Source organism: Chelonia mydas, chromosome 11 (assembly GCF_015237465.2).
Source record: "Chelonia mydas isolate rCheMyd1 chromosome 11, rCheMyd1.pri.v2, whole genome shotgun sequence".
Lineage (NCBI taxonomy): Eukaryota > Metazoa > Chordata > Testudines > Cheloniidae > Chelonia > Chelonia mydas.
The window spans coordinates 33,958,207-33,976,512 of NC_051251.2; the positions used below are offsets into that span (position 1 = coordinate 33,958,207).

At 40.0% G+C, this 18,306-nt stretch overlaps 1 protein-coding gene across 5 annotated transcripts in view; it reads right to left on the minus strand.

Annotated features, from left to right (window-relative positions):
* The window catches only part of IFIH1 (interferon induced with helicase C domain 1), a 50,969-nt gene that overhangs the window by 17,677 nt on the left and 14,986 nt on the right, over positions 1-18,306 (minus strand). For 4 of the 5 annotated variants that reach the window (XR_006284881.1, XR_005227355.2, XM_043525266.1 and 1 more), the window contains exons 2-6: positions 15,417-15,573; positions 12,486-12,668; positions 6,343-6,426; positions 2,016-2,236; positions 514-727 (exon numbers count right to left, since the gene is read on the minus strand). Coding sequence is in view for 3 of the 5 variants with exons in the window: in XM_007056641.4 (XP_007056703.2) it covers positions 514-727; positions 2,016-2,236; positions 6,343-6,426; positions 12,486-12,668; positions 15,417-15,573 (859 nt within the window). In the remaining 2 variants the exon portion in view is untranslated. Of the gene's footprint in view, positions 1-513; positions 728-2,015; positions 2,237-6,342; positions 6,427-12,485; positions 12,669-15,416; positions 15,574-16,906; positions 17,139-18,306 lie in introns of all 5 variants that reach the window. The other variant, XM_043525267.1, reaches the window with a different exon arrangement.

An 18,306-nucleotide genomic window follows, 5' to 3' on the forward strand; every position in this document is an offset into this window, starting at 1 on the left:
GGAATATAACAGCTAAGGACTCAAGTACAATTTGGCTTTGAAAAGTGACTATGTAAAAATGATATCTTACTACTCAACAAAGTGGTTCCTATTCTGTATTCAGTCTTGTCTACTTAATTAAAATAAAGTTCTTACTGTTTTTTGTCCATCATTGCTAATGGATCAATACAGCTAAAATTGCGTCAGCTGGATTCTATTCCCTTTTGCATCATCCACAGAATTGTTATTCCAGTCCGTTCACTTTGGCAAACACATTGAAGGGAATGGAGATGCAAAGGTATCACTCTGTCTAATTTGGCTGCCAAAATTTTTATTCCTGGTGATGGTGCACAAGAGGACAAGAATCCATCTTGACTCTCACAGCCCAGGTTGAGTTTGCAAGGCTAGCAATTAGAAAAACAGCAGTGAGAAACAATGAGCATGGAACCCCACCATGCCTTTTTCACACTGACACTCTCTGGAGAGGAACCACATGTTAAGTCCCCCAAAGAAAACATAGAGTGAAAAACTTGCCTGATAACTGGACACCTTCTTCATCATCTTCTGTGGTTGCATTCAGCAGTGAATTCTCAAGGATCTGGGCAGTACTGATAATGACATCATTCTTTCTTACAACTTCAGGAAATGAGATTTTCAGCTGAGAATCACCACTTAATCCAGTAACCCGATACCAGCGCTTCAGGAATGGGTTGAACTCTTTTCTGAAATGCTGCTCCACTAATGGTACCTGAATAAAAGTTTCCAGAGAAGAATTTGAACTACACAGGACACGCAGAATTAATTCTATTAAATGCATATCATACATCAAATGATTGTTAGCTAAAAAACTTCTATTCTGTGTAAACCAGTATTTATTCTGTAACAGTATCCCCTGGCCTTTTATATGAGCTCGTCACACCGGATACACCCATACTTTTATTACATATTTTGGGGTAAATTTCTTCTCTAAGCACACAAAATACCCATTGGCATTAATAGAATACAGAGTACATGCACAGTGAGGAGAATATACCCCAATCTAGACAGAATTATTAATGCCTATAATACTACAGACCTTGTATTTTGTGCTACAGAGACAGTGGAAAATGCCCAATGGCAAAGTACTGTACTAAGGACTGTACTATATTTTTATGAGAGTGGGTTTACTGGATTTTTACATCAGGAATGAAAAATCTTCCAAAGGTTTCATTAATTAGTTATTTAGGGGCATGTTTCCCACCCCCCTCTTATGCCCCTAATAATGTGGTAAAAAAAAAAATCTATCCACCAAAAATTTTAATACAGATATTTTATTAAACTCTAGAGAAATATTTTAACAAATAGATCTTAAAGACACACTGACAATTTAAATATTTTTTAAGTTAAGGGTATATAGGCTGTACTTTTTTGTAGAATTTACACAAGTCTAATGGGAACAGAAATATTTGTATAGTATTTTAAAATGTCAGTGAGAACAGTTTGAATTTACACATTCCATTGCAGTGCTGTAAACTTAAACTTGTTCTTCCTCAACAGAACCACTCAGCAAAACTGGCTAAAAATTGCTACAAAGAAAAGCAAAATCCAGCAGATGGCCTTCATTATCAAACTCAGGTATAAAAATATCATAATGATGAAACATACATTTTGATATTTTTTAAACAATATTTTCAATTTTAATCATCTAAACTGTTCTTAGTAACACAGATAACGGTAATTTTTTTTCTCTAAATAATTGATAGGGCAGATTAGCTTCTCAGTTGTACTGATGTAAATGGGAATCCTTTGGATTTACACCAGCATAATGGAGATCAGAATCTGGATCAGTGTCCTCTTAAACATAGCTCAATTCAAAGAGTTTATTGGCATTATAATTTGTGCTCAATTTAAAAGATCAATATTAACATGGTATACTCGGCCCTGCCTCAGCTCAGGGACTGGACTAGATGATTTCTTGAGGTCCCTTCCAGCCGCACATTTCTATAATAATGCAAAAAGCTTTAATCTGCTATTCCTGTTATAATGGCACAGGATACCTTATTCACAAGTACTATAACTTTTCCAGGCTCTGATGCTCTTTTCTTCTTATCCAAATGCTCTTTGGTAATGTAAACAGCCACTCTGGTTTTACCACTGCCTGTAGGGAGACATATTATAACGTTCTCCCCATTCAGTGCTGGTTTTGCAACCTCCATCTGGTAATCTCTGAGAATCAGCTCTGGTTCAGGGGAAGCTCTTTTGTCCGTATCGTCCTCATCTAAGAGGATGGAAAAATACAACGGTTGAATAGAGGAAATCACCAGCAAATTCTACAAATAACGTGAAAAGTTTAAATATAATGCAAATTTAAATATGACATATGTTTTCCGAGTAAAATAAAGACCTCTCCACGTAGCTGCTTTTGTCTTGTGCAAATCTGAACAATTTCCCTTATACTAACAGAAAAGTTTGGCGTAGATAACTGGACATGTCCAAAAGTTTTACTTTAATTCATCTAAGGAACTTCCTGGGTTGAAAAGCAGCTCAGTCAGAGGCTTGTTCAGAATAAACATAATCAGGAAATAGGCAAAGCTAGTTATATGTTAATTTATTACTTAACACCTATAGAGCCAAATCCTCCAGCACAAGTAGGGGCAGTGGAAGTAAGTCCTCGAATGCTGTGAGTTAGTATAGTTCTACTTGATGGATGTTAAAGGAAACAATCTCTGCATACCACAGGGCTCTGTGAGGACTATGTCTGTCTAAGCATGAAGCAAAGCTTTTCGCTGCATGATCCACAAATTGAGAATCCACCACCAAAACCACTGTATGAGAAGGGAGTATAGTAACTGGAGACGCTAAGGCAGCCCGGGGGTGGTAGCAGCCTTTGTACAGCTCTACTGCTGCTATGTATTCAGTCAGCCGCCACAAAATCCCCCCCTCACAAATCCCATTTATTTGGGCTTTGTGCAGGACCAAGGATTTGGTCCATAATAAGTAGGCAAGATTCTGGAAATCTACGTCTCCTGAAATACTACTAACCTTTCATTGATATGTATAATCCCACATGAATTACATTACCGCCACGGCTTCACTGCTGTCACCCAGGCTAGCTAGATTAAAGCTAGCACAGGTATGCCTACCCATGCTACAATCCCATCTTCACTTGCCTCCCAAGGGTATGTCTATAGTGCTATCTGAGGTGTGACTGCAGCACAGGCAGGCCTATCCATGCTAGCATGGCTGAAAAGAGTGGCGTAGATGCAGCAGCGAGGGCTAGCAACATGAGTATAGTGCAATCACACCTCAGTTTGCAGTGTAGACATAATCTGAGTGACATTATGGGCTCAGTGCTAATCTCACAGCACAAAGACAGCAGGAACAGGATCAAGTCCTGAGTTGATGTGTATTAACTTACTGCATTTTAAAAGGCAGAACTTATTTCTACACTATTGTATATACATTTAAGATTTATTTTATTTTCAACCATACTTTTATAGAACTCTCTGTATATGTTCTCAAAGTACTTACATTCCACAGCAAAGATAAAGACACTATTTCACTAGACAAAAACAAACCCCAAACCCTGCTCTCATTGTCTGATGAGATCACTAGACGAAGAATTGCAGGGCTTTTAACATCACTGTTACTTATTTTGTGTCTAATGTGTCGCATTTTTTGTATCTGATTCCATTAAATAAAACTAAACTAACAGAATTTAATGAACCTTGAGAAAAGACTGCTGATGGAAACATTCAGGTTCCATTTCTAAGTGTTTTTCGCTTGTTTTATCTTTTAATCTGAGTGCAGTACTATCTGAGCAAAGGAAAATTCACACCAGAGAGTGCTTGGCTGTAGTCATCTAACTACTACTGCTCCGTTTTGAGGAAGTGCATTTGTTTGCTTTCTGCTTGGCTAAATCCAATAATCATATTGAAACTAGCACCATATCACCTGTCTGTTTGGTTAACTTTCAATATCTTGAAATCCTCAAACTAACCTAACCGCTTTAGAAAAATATTTCTCTTTCTTCTGTATCTTTTTTCCTCCCTTTTGATAAACATATAGATTTAAAAAATTTTTAAAGAACGTCCTTTATGCTATGTCCTTTTCTCCCAGTTAGCTGTTTCCCTGAAAGGCTCATATGAATTGCTGTGTTGGGTCTACTCACACGATCAGTATTCCGTGCTTTGCATCCTTTTCCTAACCTCCATTTATTAATTTTATTTTTTTTTTTAAGAGAAATGATCTTTGAATATCAAATTGCCATCAAATGTAAGTGAAGGACACAAACTTCACTACAGTAAACACTATTAGTAAACCACTGATGACAGTATTACAGAGCCCTTGACACTCATTTAAAATACCAAACTCTGTCATTAGCAAGAGGTCTCTCTCTCCTTAGCTCTAATATTGGCCTTCACAAAATTTGCTAGATGAGAATAAACTATGGTTTGTTTGTTTTTAAAGAACTGTGTTAGCAAACATATTTTAATGAACATCTTTTAAAAACCCTACTGTAAACAGAGCAAGCTGAATTTTAACAAGTGTTAACTGGTCCTGGTGAACCCCAGGGCTCACCTTCAACAAGTTAACACATTAATAAAAAAATTTAAAACCCCACCTTTTATCCCATATCTTGAGTGATTAATGTTTGTACATTTTGAACATATATATCACAATGGCCTGACCCAATGCCCACTGAGGTCAATGGGAATCTTTTCGTCGACTTCAGTTGGTGTTGGATCAAGCGCAATTATGAAGGTTTCATATTATTAATATTGGTTTCATGAACTCCATATGTTGGTTTTATTAAACAGATTGTGTCAGCTGGTTATATTTGGAGACCCAGATTGTTCCCAGCCCCCACACAAAGGGGAGAGAGAGGCAAACTTTAATAGCGCTAGATCCCTAAAGACAAAAGGGTTCCCTTTGAAGGCAACAGAGCTCTGCATAGGCAGATCCATTTGCAAGATCTACGGTGTGATTTGCAAAAGTGGCTAAGGATCTGATCCACAAAGATACTTAGGCACTGCTCTGCTCATGTTGCACTGCTTAATCCCTAGGCACCCTGAATTCTCAGCCCTGAATTAGGTGCCTAGGCTATGTATTGTATAGAGAGAGTGAGGCACCTAAGGAGGCGATCCTCAGAAACCAGCAAGCTGAGCAGAGAGCCATCTAAACTAGCCAGGAATGAAATGCACAGGAAAGGGGCAGGGCTTAGGGCCCAGAGCCTCAAAGTTATTTAGGTGCCTAATTCCTATTGATCTTGGCCTTAAGTCCATTACTGATGGGCCAGAGGCTGGTGCCACCCTCAAAACAGAGATCTTTCTCACAAAAAAATCGGGGGGGGGGGGGGGGGGGGGGACAAAAGAAGAGAGAGCGCATATGCACAAGAATAGCCAAGTGAGTGGGGCACTGGGATGCAGTAGACCCAAGTTCAAATCCCTACTCTATCTGATCTGGAGCAGAGACTTGAACCTGTCTCCCTCACCTCTCAGGTGAGTGCCTTAACCAGTGGGCTATAAAATCAGTCTCTCTCTGGCCCAATCAATATTTAGTGATTTATACTAAATGGAACAGTCCCAACAGGAGAGATTGAGAGAGCCACCCCCCAGAATACTTAACAGTCTGGTGGTTAGGGCACTCAGCTGGAATGGGGGAGATGTTGGTTCAAGTCCCTGCCCAAGGCATTCCCCCTCTTAGTTTGAAAATCTTGCTTCGGGCCCTTTGGGCTAGGGCTCTGAGGAGCTGGCTAGCTGTGGGGTGGTATCAGCAATTAGTCAGCTTTGCAAACATTGACTAGTGGAAACTTAGGTGCCATGGGGACACAGGTGGCAGCTGAGCAGTGGTTTTGTGAATGTCAGTGGTGCCTAAATGTTGGATGTAGGTGCCTAAATACCTTTGTGTAGCTGGCTCTAAGTGATTTAGGAACACAAGTCTCTCTAATTTTCAGTGGAACTTGTTCTCCTAAGTCACACAGCTGCTCCTGAAAAATCTTGTCCCTAGCCATCAGATCCCTCAAAACATAACCTGTCAAAGTGCTGCTAAAACTTGTTCCCTCTCACTGTCTTACTCAGGGGCTGAGCACAAACTGGCTCTCTTTTCTGGGATGCACTTTACTTTGAGGGAAGTTGAAGAAAAGGCAAGTGATGAATTACTTTATGGCACAACATCGCATATCATTACACATTATATTATGGAAGAGCCCACAGGCCCCAGTCAGGATCCCACTGTGTTATGTGAAAATAGAGTCCTTGCCCCAAAGAGCTTACAGACGAGGCTGGAGCTCACAATGAAACTTTTGTTCTTGGTACAGAACACCCCATGTGCTTGCTCCCACACATCTTATTTCAGGCTTGCTAGAATATAAAGAAATTGTACCTGTATCACCGCTTGTGGTGCTACTATGTCCCATACTTTCATTTAAGCAACTGACACTTGCATCTGGCAAACTGACATCAGACTCTGTAAAAGATAACATTAAAATAAATCTAAATGTTTTATGACATAAGAATATTTCCCTGCATGCTTGTAGTTAACACTATATTTCAACAAAGGCATGCCAAAAAAGCAGAGTATCTGAGGGGAGCTCAAAGTTATCTTAGCTGCAGCAACAGGCTGGGGTGGCTGACAATCTCAGGTAGAACCAAGCCTTCAGCCCTGCCCCAGCACACTCTCTTCCTGCTCCCTATGCCAAGGTTGTGGTGTGCCGGGGGGAGCGGTGCAGATGTATAGGATCAGCTATACCATAGGAGGATTCCCTACTGTCAGGGGAAATGCTTGCCTACCCCATGGGGCAATTTTCCAGCTTTAAGAGTTCAAAGTGGCCAGACCCAGGCTCAGCATTTAGCTTTGTGTGAACTGGAGGAGGAACTGCAGTGGTAACCTATGGAGATGCCCATCTCCCAGTAAATCTAAAGACTTTGTGGTTTGCAAACTGTAGAAGTAAAAATGATTCCTTGGGAGACCTATTATGACACTTTAGGCTACAGACGTAACCAGACAATAACAGAATACAGGAAGTTTAAGTTAAACATGAACGTGCTAGGACCTCAAAGTTCTTTAAAGTGTACAGGAAGTTCACCAGCGCTTTCTGGTCTAATTTATTACGTTCAAAACTGACAGTTATAAAAATCATTTACACATGTACCCTGCACTCCCAAAGCCTCCACAACGTATCTTGTCAGATTTCTTAATATTTTTTCTTGTGGGTTATCTTGTTGAAATATACAAATATAAAAACAGCAAGGACTAACAAGTTACAGAAGTTTACTGTGACAAATCTAACTTCCAATAAGACTTGCCTGGTAAGCCTCTTATTAACAAACTCAGTACCTGGATTTGCTTTTCCTTGCCAGCTTAGCAAACAATGAGGTATCAAGAGACAAAATAAGCTTTCCTTCTTGGGTATCACTATTACCAGTCAGAAAGGTTATATGGGTCAGTTCAGTTCCTACCTCTCTCCCTTTAATTGACTTCTACAGGTGTAACTGATTGGAACTTAGTAAAATAATTTAAAAAACCTATTATTTATATTACAGTACCATCCAGAGGCCCTAATCTAGTCTAGTGCCACATGCTTGCAGTTATTTAAGCAAATATGAAGACATGGCTCCTCTCCTACAGAGCTTAAGCCAAATGTGACAGTATTCATTTTATTAATATTAAACCTAAAATTTCAGTCTAAAAACTAAGTGAAAATCTTATACTTACACAGTATTGTTCCACAGGGTCCGAAAGCACTGTATTGACTACACTTATATCTGGCTATGTCACTTTGGTTACCACTGATGTGAAACATGGCTAAAGCACAGCACACAGCACCACCGACTTACAGTTGTTAATAGTTCATCTCATTTTCCATGACTCCTGAAAATAATTTCGTTGCTACTCTAATAGAGGCATGTGCTCAAGTGTTTGCAGGATCAGGGCCTTAGCAATTAAATGCACTTTGTGGTTGTAATCACACTACAACTTGTTAAGGCAAGTGTATTTTCTCCAAAATTAAAGAGTTAAAGAGACTCCTTCAACATGAAATCTAAGTTTCTGAAACTGTGTTTAACTCAATTTGATACTACACGTGCCCCTGAATCCCCCCGCTTTTTTTTAAATTTTAAACAGTCATATTTCAGACCTACCTGTTTCTGCATGGAAGAGTAGGGACACTGACTAACTATAGCTATAAAAGGAAAAAAAGTGAAAATACCTATACACCAAGTGCTGCCAAATGAATAAAGTATGAAAACTGAAAAAAGGAAAAAATATGTTCCCTTCTACTCTTTTTCAGCCAATGTAATCTTAGGTATTATTTGTATCATTAGCAGATTTAAAAACAAGCAAAAAATAAATAATAAATAATAATAATAAAAAAAACAGCCAGAAAGATGACTTTTACATTGGTGCCTTTTAAGTAGCAAGCTAAAAAAAGTCTTTTCATATAGTTTAAAGGCAAAGAGGCAACATTTAATCTACTAAACAATTTCCAAATAAAACTAGAAAGTGCTAATTATGTTACACCTGCTAGAAGACTTGAACACTGCAATGAATATCTCTGGTATGACAGACTTATCTCAATGTTTAACATGCCCTCTACTGGAGGACAACGATATGGCAGAATTAAATTATAAACTTGACAGCATGGTCAGATTTTCAAAAAGGCTCAACTATTTTGGTGTCTAAATGGATTACGAACTTTTCTGAAACATCTAGCCCACATGACCTGATTCCCCATTGCCTTGCAGCTTATTTATGCCATTTCCATCTGTGCAAAGTGAGTGCAAAGCAAGTATAGAAAACTACCAAGTTCGGAGGGTAGTGTGTGCATCCACTTTGCACATGTTTAAATGACTACACAAGATGCAAGGCAGTAGAACACCTGGTCAATACTACCTATTAGTAGGTTTTCAATTATTAATCCATTATTACTCATATACATGGGTCCTGCTGTAGTCAACAAGTAATCCACATAACAAAATGGTCATTAATAATAAAAGCTTCTGTTTAAAAAAAAAAAAAAAGAGAGAGATCTAGCATTTCCTGGATAAAGATAAGCTACACTTGCTTCTGAAAATGGTACTTAAAAAATATACAATATAAGCATCCTGGTGAGAAACGTGTTGGGGGAGAAGTAATCTGCTTCATGGTCAGCATGTCCCAGGCCAGTGACTACATGACAGCTTGGTCTTGTTCTCTTTTAAGCAAGTTTTAGTGCCTCTCAAAGGTGGTTGATTACCAGAAATTAATCCCTCTTATTTGTCAACAGCACAAGTAAAACAGAGGCAACTGCAGGGCAAGCTTTAACTTTGTCCTGGAGAGCCACCGTCAATATTTACTCTTGATTTGTCCTCTCTGATGAGACCACCACCAAGAGCACAAGCACTGATGGCAGCTTTGTGATGTGAACACCTGTTACTGGGGCCTGGAGTGAGTCTACCAACCACTCCATGAAGGCCTTCAAAATGGCTACTATAATCTGGTCTTACTTCTAATTAGTGGCTGGACAAGAAATGCTCTACATTCCCAGTGAAGAGATCAGCTGCTCCACTATGGGTATAGGTTTTCTGGCACAACCCTAAGGGCAGCACCAAAATGTGGCTCTAAAAATATGTAAATATATTTTCTGTGCTAACATTTAAATCGCAAGCTACAGTATTCATTACAAAACCCTCCCTCAGGAGAATCCATTAGAAGAGAAATGAAAAAGAACTCATTTTCCAAAACGAAAGAGGGTTTTTCGGGTGAAAGAAGAGTAACATTCTCCATTTTAAAATTTTGGTGATTTTCATAAATTACTTTAAAAAAAAGTCAACCTTCCCCAAATGATCAAAACAAAGAGGCTGATATTTCGACCGTTTTCATCAGCTTTGTTATCCTTCCCGCAGAGTGCTCATGGTTCCCTACTGTTCACTGCACCTTACATAGCCTTTTACACCCACTTTGCATAGACAGAAATGATTGCATATGTAGTGCAAGGCAGTCGAGAATAAGGCCCCTTGTGCTTTTGATAAAATGGAAAAGAGCACCCGCTTGTGCTGCATTATACTGGGAAACAGACCTAAAATGTGGAACACATGGACAAATGTAAAGGAGAAAGTATTGGAATCAAAATATAAACAATCTTGTAAACCTAATTAGCTGGACTGCAATATTAAAACAATGTGAAGTGTGTCTAACATAAGGGAATCAGAGAATCATTTGTAAGACATATTTGAAAGCTTCCTTTTAAAATGAATGCAGTGGAATCAATTTATAGTGAACTCAAATGTAAGGTTCAATTTTCAAAAGAGCTCAACACTCAATGGCCATATGTCACAATGGAAGCAGCTGGGTGCAAAGCACTTCTGAAAATCTGGCCCATACTGCAAAACTTAGATCTATAGGCTCTAATCTGTGTGTGGAGGTGGAAGGCAGGGTGGAAAACAGGGTACAGCAGCTACTTCTCTATTCTCCATCCCTATGGAAGTGTCTTATAGAACTTATCTTTCTATAGCATAATTAATGTCAATCGACATAACTGTATGGAAAACAGATCTTGTCAAACAAAACTGAAATTGATTTTAAGGAGACTGGGTGAGAGATGCTACAATGCAAAGCCCTTCCTAAGGTTACTGGGTCCTGACTGGTGTTGCACTTACCAGGCGTGAGTCACTAGGACTTCTGGGGGCACACCCCATGTTCTCTGTGCTGCACGAACCTGAGCTGCTCTATGATTCTTTCCCAATTAATTATGGGAGAATTTGTCTGTCTTTCCGGGAACATGGGAGGGAACCATGTGCAGACCCTGGAAAACTATCACCACTCAAGTGACTCACCCTGTGTCCTCACTGCAAAGTGGATGGTTTACCAGCCTGAGTGAAAGCGAAACCCAGGCTCTAACCCACACCCTCATCTGGGTCAGATAGACCAGATTAAAATCACCACTAAAGTGAGCAGTTGTTGTGTGTGGATGGAAGGCAGGTTAGGGGCAACACCAGAAAAGAGCCCAGGCTAACTCTGCAGGGAAATATAACCGCACTCAGGGTATGTCGTTGTGTCCAGGCCCCGTTCTGGAAAGACCCTTTCTAAGAGTGAAAGGGAGTTCAATCTGTTCAGTTCAGTACTTGGCACCTCTGCTAAGACTGCCTACAAATGTTTTGTATGCAAGTATCAATCTACCAGTTACTTTAAAACACACACTTTGTGATATATTGTTTATATTATGTTGGTCAAAAAAGGAGCTGTCTTGTTACCCTTGGCGAAGGGTTACAGTTTTCAGAGCCAAATCCTCCTTTGCCTTACTCATATGAGCAGATCCATTAAAATCCCTGATTGGATTAGCACACATGGAGCAAGGCAGGCAGGATTTATCCATTATCATTACTATCAACTTGGGCTCTATCTAAACCTGTAACAGATGTGAAAGTCTTCCTAGCTCACAAGCATACGTTTGAATCATTGGATCCCATATGGACCTGTATTGCTGCTATTTATGGTTCAAAGCACATTTTTCAAAAGTGAATTCACTGGGAATATAAGTAATTAAAAACATTTCTGATTCTGTGTTTGTACACGATCTAGTAAGTTAAGTTTGATGATGTTGTTTTTGGTGTAAAGAAAACATTTGCCCTTAAAAAGTTGTTAGACAATTACTGGCAAAAGCCCTAGTGGAGACACAATTATACTGGCATAAAAATGCTTTTGCCAGTATAAGGTGCCTCTACACCAGGATGGTTTGCCAGTATAGTTATAGTAGTATAACTATACAACCAAACCTTTTCTAATGTAGACCTGGGCTGATTTAACCTGAAATCTGTGATAATTGTTGAACCTATATGAGAATTATACATTTATTCAAACAACATCTTAACGCTTGTTTTCAAATAGTTTAAAATATTTTATTACAAACAGGAGGAAGACAAATACTGATGCTCTTTTTATCAAAAGTGAGCAAATCATGAAGGCCATGCTAAAGTAGCAAATCCTATATGTTCACTATAAACCTGTACTGGTTCCATGGGAGTGACCCCTGCTCCATGGGAACAGCAGGTAGAAGTGCTTTGGCACAGGTCCCCCTGAACCATTCTGTCTTGTGCCACAAGACAGCTCCTGGACCCCTTACCTCTGCCTTAGGGGAGATTTTTCTCTAGTTGTGTTTAATCAATTCAAGTGTGGCAGTTTTTAGTCATGCCTTAGCCCACTGCATCTCTCATTGAATTCAAGTGACAATTTTACCTAGGGACAGAACAATGCCTGCAGAATTTGGCCCAAAGTGGATAAGCAGTTGTTTATATTACTGTAAATATGTGGTGGGGAGTGGGGTGGGAATTTACCACTTCCCCCAGAGCGTACTTTCTCCTTTTCACTTATGCCCTTAGCATTGCTCATAGCATACATTCAGTAAACTGAAATTTCTAGCCTGCAGGGAGCTCACTGGAAACAAATCTATAGCTGATATTTTACAGATCTTGGTTTCAGCTACTCCTAATTCCTGAAGTTTTGTCATGTTATGTGACATGCTAAAAAAAAAGTATCCATTATTAGATTACCTAAAACTTCAGAAGTGTCTTCAAAAGATGTTCCTAATATAATGCTCTCTCTGGCCAGACTATCATTCATTTCATCTCTCTGCTTCAGCTCCTCCCCTACTTCAGAGGCCAATGGCTCTTCAGCTTCCACGTCCACATCTGTAGTAGCTGGTTGCTTGATCCCATTTTCTTTATTTTCGGTTTCTAGAAAAGTAATAAAATTTGAACTACATCACAAAACAAGCTGTTTTCACTGAAACATGCAGCCCACTCTCCAAACGCAGGCAACTAAATAGAAAGTCTAATCTCATATTTGCACATCTGAGTCAGCACACAAAGGCGTAAATGTCCTAAGTGTTGACCTGAGGGTCCAAATACAGGATTTAGATGATCTCTTCAGACACTAACACTGGAAAATTGGACTCACTGTGTTTATAATTCTTACTGCCACCATTTCTAGGGGAAAAAAAATGTTTGATCTATTAAGGTCTGAAAATAAAATAACAGGCCAGATTCTGCTTTCCATTTTACTTGTAAATCCTTGCTGAAGTCAATGGGGTTGCATGGACATAAAGACCAGCAGAATTCATCCTGTGTTATAATGTGGGTCCATAAATCCAGAAAACATAATAGAGGGTTTGGCCTAACAATGTTCTGTCATTGTTCTATATTCTTTTCAACGCAAAGACCATCCCTCTTTTAGACTCAATCCGTGCAGTACTTTTAGTTTTCAGCATGGGTACACCGGATGCATAAGAGTTGGAATATTCATCAGTAATAACAAAGCAGTTTGATAAATTACATATGAGTGCTCTACACAGAAACACTGGAGATCACTGCACTCCAGAGTTTTCCATATTTGTTCATTTATTTAAGTTTTTGTTTTTAAAAAGTGGCCTTGTTTTGCAGGATTATTGAATTACTAAATTTCTCTTATTTTGAGGTTTTTTTCACACCTTGTGCTTTTCTGCATACAACTTCAAGAAGCCATTTTCCATTAACAAGTCATTTGGGATCAGACAGACAAAATTTTGTCACCTCTCTTTTTCTTACAATGTTCTTGACTACACACCAACGACAGAGGGCCTTTTAGAATGCTGGCTGTCCTTACAATTGTGGAGACATATACAAAAAGGTGGGCAGGTCAACCCCCTCAGGGGGCCCATCATCCACTCTCACCATATCCTACATGCATACAGCATTCCTGACATGAGAAAATATTAATTTTTTGGTGATAACAGCGTGATGGACTTGCTGCATGCTATATTATGTAATATCTTGTTGAGGACTGCATTAGCCCAGTTACCAAGCTAAAGTGCTAAGACTCAGGACAGGTCTACACTATAAACTTGCAACTGTGCAGCTGTAGTGATTCTGGTGAAGACGCTCTAAGCCGATGGGAGAGAATTCTCCCATTGGCTTAGTAACTCCACCTCTGTGAGAGGCAGTAGCAATGCTGGCAGGAGAAGCTCTCCTGCTGACACAGTGCTGTCTACACAGTGGGTTAAAGTCAGTATAACAGCGTCGCTCGGGGTGTGGATTTTTCACACCATTGAGCGATGTAGTTAAACCAAAGTTTGTAGTGTAAACCTGGCCTCAACAGTGCACTGAATAACAGTCTTATTCAACTTTTTACCCTGCACAGTATCTGCACAGAGCAACATTAAAGCTGAAGGTTCAGAAATCTGGAGTTTGTACACAAATAACTTAATACTCTAATTTACATATTTGAGGAATATGCATTACATTGTTTACATAAATGAGAGCAAGTGTCCTGATTACTAGAAGTTAAGTCTGACAAAGCTGCTGCATGGAATGAACTTTAGGAACACAGGAACAAATATGCTGCTAGCTGGCTCTGGCATCTCCCTGGGTTGACTCCTTGACGCTCTGTCCTGGTTGCAACCTGTCCTGCACTGGGTGGAGAACTGTGGCTGAGTTGCTAGTCCCTGATACTAGCTGCTGCTTGCCCTGGGCTGAGAGAGGGATCTGGCTGCTTCCTGCTCTTAAAAGGGAGATGCCCCATTAGAGGCCTGGAAGATTCTAATCATAGCCTTACCTGGTGAAGCTGTGTGCTAACTATAGACAAATCCCCTGAGTCAGTATCTCCTCAGCTCTTCAAACTGGGAAGTTGAAGCTGCCATGGGGGGACAGTTCAGAAAACTGATGAAAAAACAGGACCTTCCTGGCCAAGCAGGAGACTTAACAAGTCTGGTACTAAACTGCTAAAAGCCCTAAAAACTTCTAAAATGTCCCTGCATGTGCTGGGTACAATTTAAATCCTGGAACAGACATCTGAGCTGCTGCTTCTTTTTTAGCTGTTGCAGAATCCTGGTCAGCAATCTGGAAAGGATGATCCTAAAACATGAGTCATTCTGTGGTAGTATGAATAGTTAACAGCAGCTGAAACACTAAAGCCCTCCTAATTTTGTCATTTCCATTAATGAACTAATTACTTGTTTACTCTATTGTATTTAACATCTGAGAGCTGTGACTGACTTACCCATATAGGAGATGTTCAAGAGTACATGCATGTGTAACTAGGGGTTCTTAGGAAGACATAAACCTTTCTGTTGTGCAAGAAAACTGAAACTGTCAGTTTGTGTTTATCAAAAACAATTTTCAGAATGCCTATGTCCTGAAAATTACATGGATTTTAAAAAAACTGTATTAAATACAAAGTTAATAAAGGTGGGCTAGAAAATATGCAACTGAATTATAATTTTTAAGTAGTTAATCTTCATTAAATTTGTCATTTGTCTGGTTATGTGTTTAAAAGTCAGTCAGTCAGTCAGTAGGAAATTAAGAGCCTTATCCTGACACCTTTATATGAGTAATCCTTAAATAAGTAGTCCCACTGAAGACAACTCTGGAATTGGGCCAAAGATTCAGTACAAGCACAAAAAGCAAAGCTGGTGAAGTCATAATTTAAACTAGTGAAATAACAATTACCTGGTACATTTCCACTTAGTTCATCTGCAAGGTTTCCATGCTTAGTTTCACGCAGCACAGCCAAAAATGGAGAGAACCAATCTTTCTTCTTTATTATTCTACTTAACAACTCACGTGCACCTTCCCTATCCCCATGATTTTCAGTTGCAGCTAAGATCTGGTTAAAATAGAAGGGGAAAATAAATCCTCAAAGTAAGATTAAAACCTCAGAACAATTTTTTTTTTAAAAGGCTCATACAGCATAGTAAAGACAAAATGTACAGAACTCTGGTTGTGGGTTTTTTCCCTTTAAGTTTGAATACACACAGATATAGATAAAAATACAAAATAAGTGAGCCAATTTTTATTTATTTTTTAATCAGGAGAGATTTACTGCATTTTGTCATCTAGTCCATCTTCATGCACATGTGAAATTGCTCCCCATAGGCTATAGCCAGGTTATCTTTAAATCCAATTCAAAATCTGAATAATCTATTGCCACCTCCCTTAGTTTGTGAAGTCTGGCACCAAACAATGATTTCTTTGCAACAGTCTGACCAGTGGTATATTTTAAGGTAGGTGGTATAAATAAAGGCTGAAATAAAGAGGTACTGAAGTTGCAGAGCCTACTGGCTGCAGGCTGAACCCAGGGTATAACCACATTCTGTGGCACGCACATACACACACACACCCCCTTCCCCTTAACTGAGAGATGGACCACATCCCCTCTTTCACAGTTGTGGGGGCCATATCTCTTCCCATTTACCATTATAGAACATCTCCATCGCAACTAAAGCAATGGCTTACATGGAACAATGTATGCATTTTAGGTTGGTGGGTGAAAATTAATGATAATGTCTAACGTTACTCTTTTTCCTTTCCTTTTCCCAGCCCCATCTGTTCCATTCCTATCTTCTCCTGTTTCCCTTCATACACTTCCCTCCACCACTCTGACCCCTTTTCTTCCTCTCCCTTTGTCCACGCTTCCCTGTTGCCTGATCCTCTTCTTCTCCTAAACATGCTTTCTATGATCCCTGAGGACAACTCCTATTTCCGCTCTGCTTCTTATTTAACACTGGACTCCAGAAGAGACAGCTAACTGTTGGGATGTTGCCAAATTGGTGTGGCCATACTGAATGAATGGAGTGAGAACATGGCTTGACATGACTGAACTGCGAAAGAGGGTTCTGGGAACAGAACCCTTCTCTTAGCAGACGCCAGAGGTGAAACTGACTGGCTCCATGCTGCGTGTATGATTAATACTGATCTTTGAGTCAGCAAATATGTCCACTTGAAAGCAAACAACACGTGTAGAACATCCTGTGTGGAGAATGGACTGACCGGGGCATCTCGACCCTGCTGAAGGACATCATGCAGGGGGCTGAAGTGAATGCTTGATAAGGGAGTCAGTAGAGTAGCCAAGGGGGTGAAACGGGGGGAGCGGCCGCTCCCGTTCTGAGCACAAGGGGCGCCTTTTTAATTTATAGGCACCTTTTTTAATTTTTACTCACCCGGCGGCGGTCCGGGTCTTTGGCGGCGGGGGCCTTCACGCGCTCCGGGTCCTTGGCGGCGGGGGCCTTCAGTGCCACCGAGCACCCGAAGCGCCCCCCGGTGCGTACAAGTAGGTGGCACCTTTTTTTTTTTTTTTTAATGTCCGCTGCCCCTGTTCGCTCCACCTAGCTACGCCACTGAAAGGAGTGAACGTGGGGTAATGTTCAGTTGGTACCACTCTGCAGTCTCCTCCTAAAGTATTAATTAGGTAAAAATTAGTAGCCACATGCTCACTGGGCATGCTTTTAAGACATGTGACTCCTTTGAGGAAAAAAGAGTATAAAAATCAAGCAAAATAAATTACTGGAGCGAGAGGGGGGATTCCTTAATTAATGCTTAAAGAAGCAACGCTGCTAGACAGAGTAGCCAAAACTCTGCTCTGTGGCCTCGAGTAGGACTATGACCAGCGGGGTTTCCAGGCAGCCAAGACCTTGCCTCGAGGGAATCTGAGACAGACCAGAGGGCTGAGGAGACCAGACCTGGACAGAAGAAGCCGTCCATAGAATTGGTAACCACCTTCTCTGTTTGCCAAGCAGGAACTGTGTGAGGCTAGCACAGGGCCTCTTTGTGTATGTTTGTGAAAGAGAGGCTCACTAAGAGGAATGTATAGTTCTTAATGTCTAACATAGGAGTTACGTGCTTAATGTAACCTTTTACCACTTGTGTAATTGCTTCTCAAATAAACTGCTGTGTATGCAAGATAATTACTGTGGACCTTTTTCACTGGTATGAAAGTAATCTGCTCCACTGGAAGCCATTAAAGATCCATTCAGGGGTAGTAAACTCCTGGTGCCAACACTACCTAGGTTGGCTCCTCCTGGTTTCCAGGTATATAGTTTTCTGTAGTGAAGAACCGTGATGTTTGGAGGAGCTACCAACTTCATGTGAACTGCCAGTTCGCACAGACCATTGTTTGAAAACTACTGGATTAGTGTATTCGTCGCCCAAGCTATAGTACCAAAAAAACAAAAAACAAAGGGCTAGATAATGGTAAACCAGATTTTTCAAGGTCTTTCACTTTTCATCACCTACACACTAATGATGAAATAAATAGGAACATTAACTTTTACAACACAGGATCTTTTAGTCTCCCACTAAAACACATAGCATTGAAGTTATACCAAAAAAAGTTATTTTCAGGGTGGTTAGTTAGTTGGTTTCTTTTACCATTTTATTTGTAGGTAGACACATTATCCATTCTAGCAGCCATCTCCATTTTAAAAATACAAAAAATACCTGCTCACACCACTTATATCTTATCTATTACTAATTATTTGAATCGCCATAGCACTTTTGGGGCCCTTGTGCTTGGCATGGTACAAACACATAGTAAGAATGAGAGCCCAAACCACTTACAATC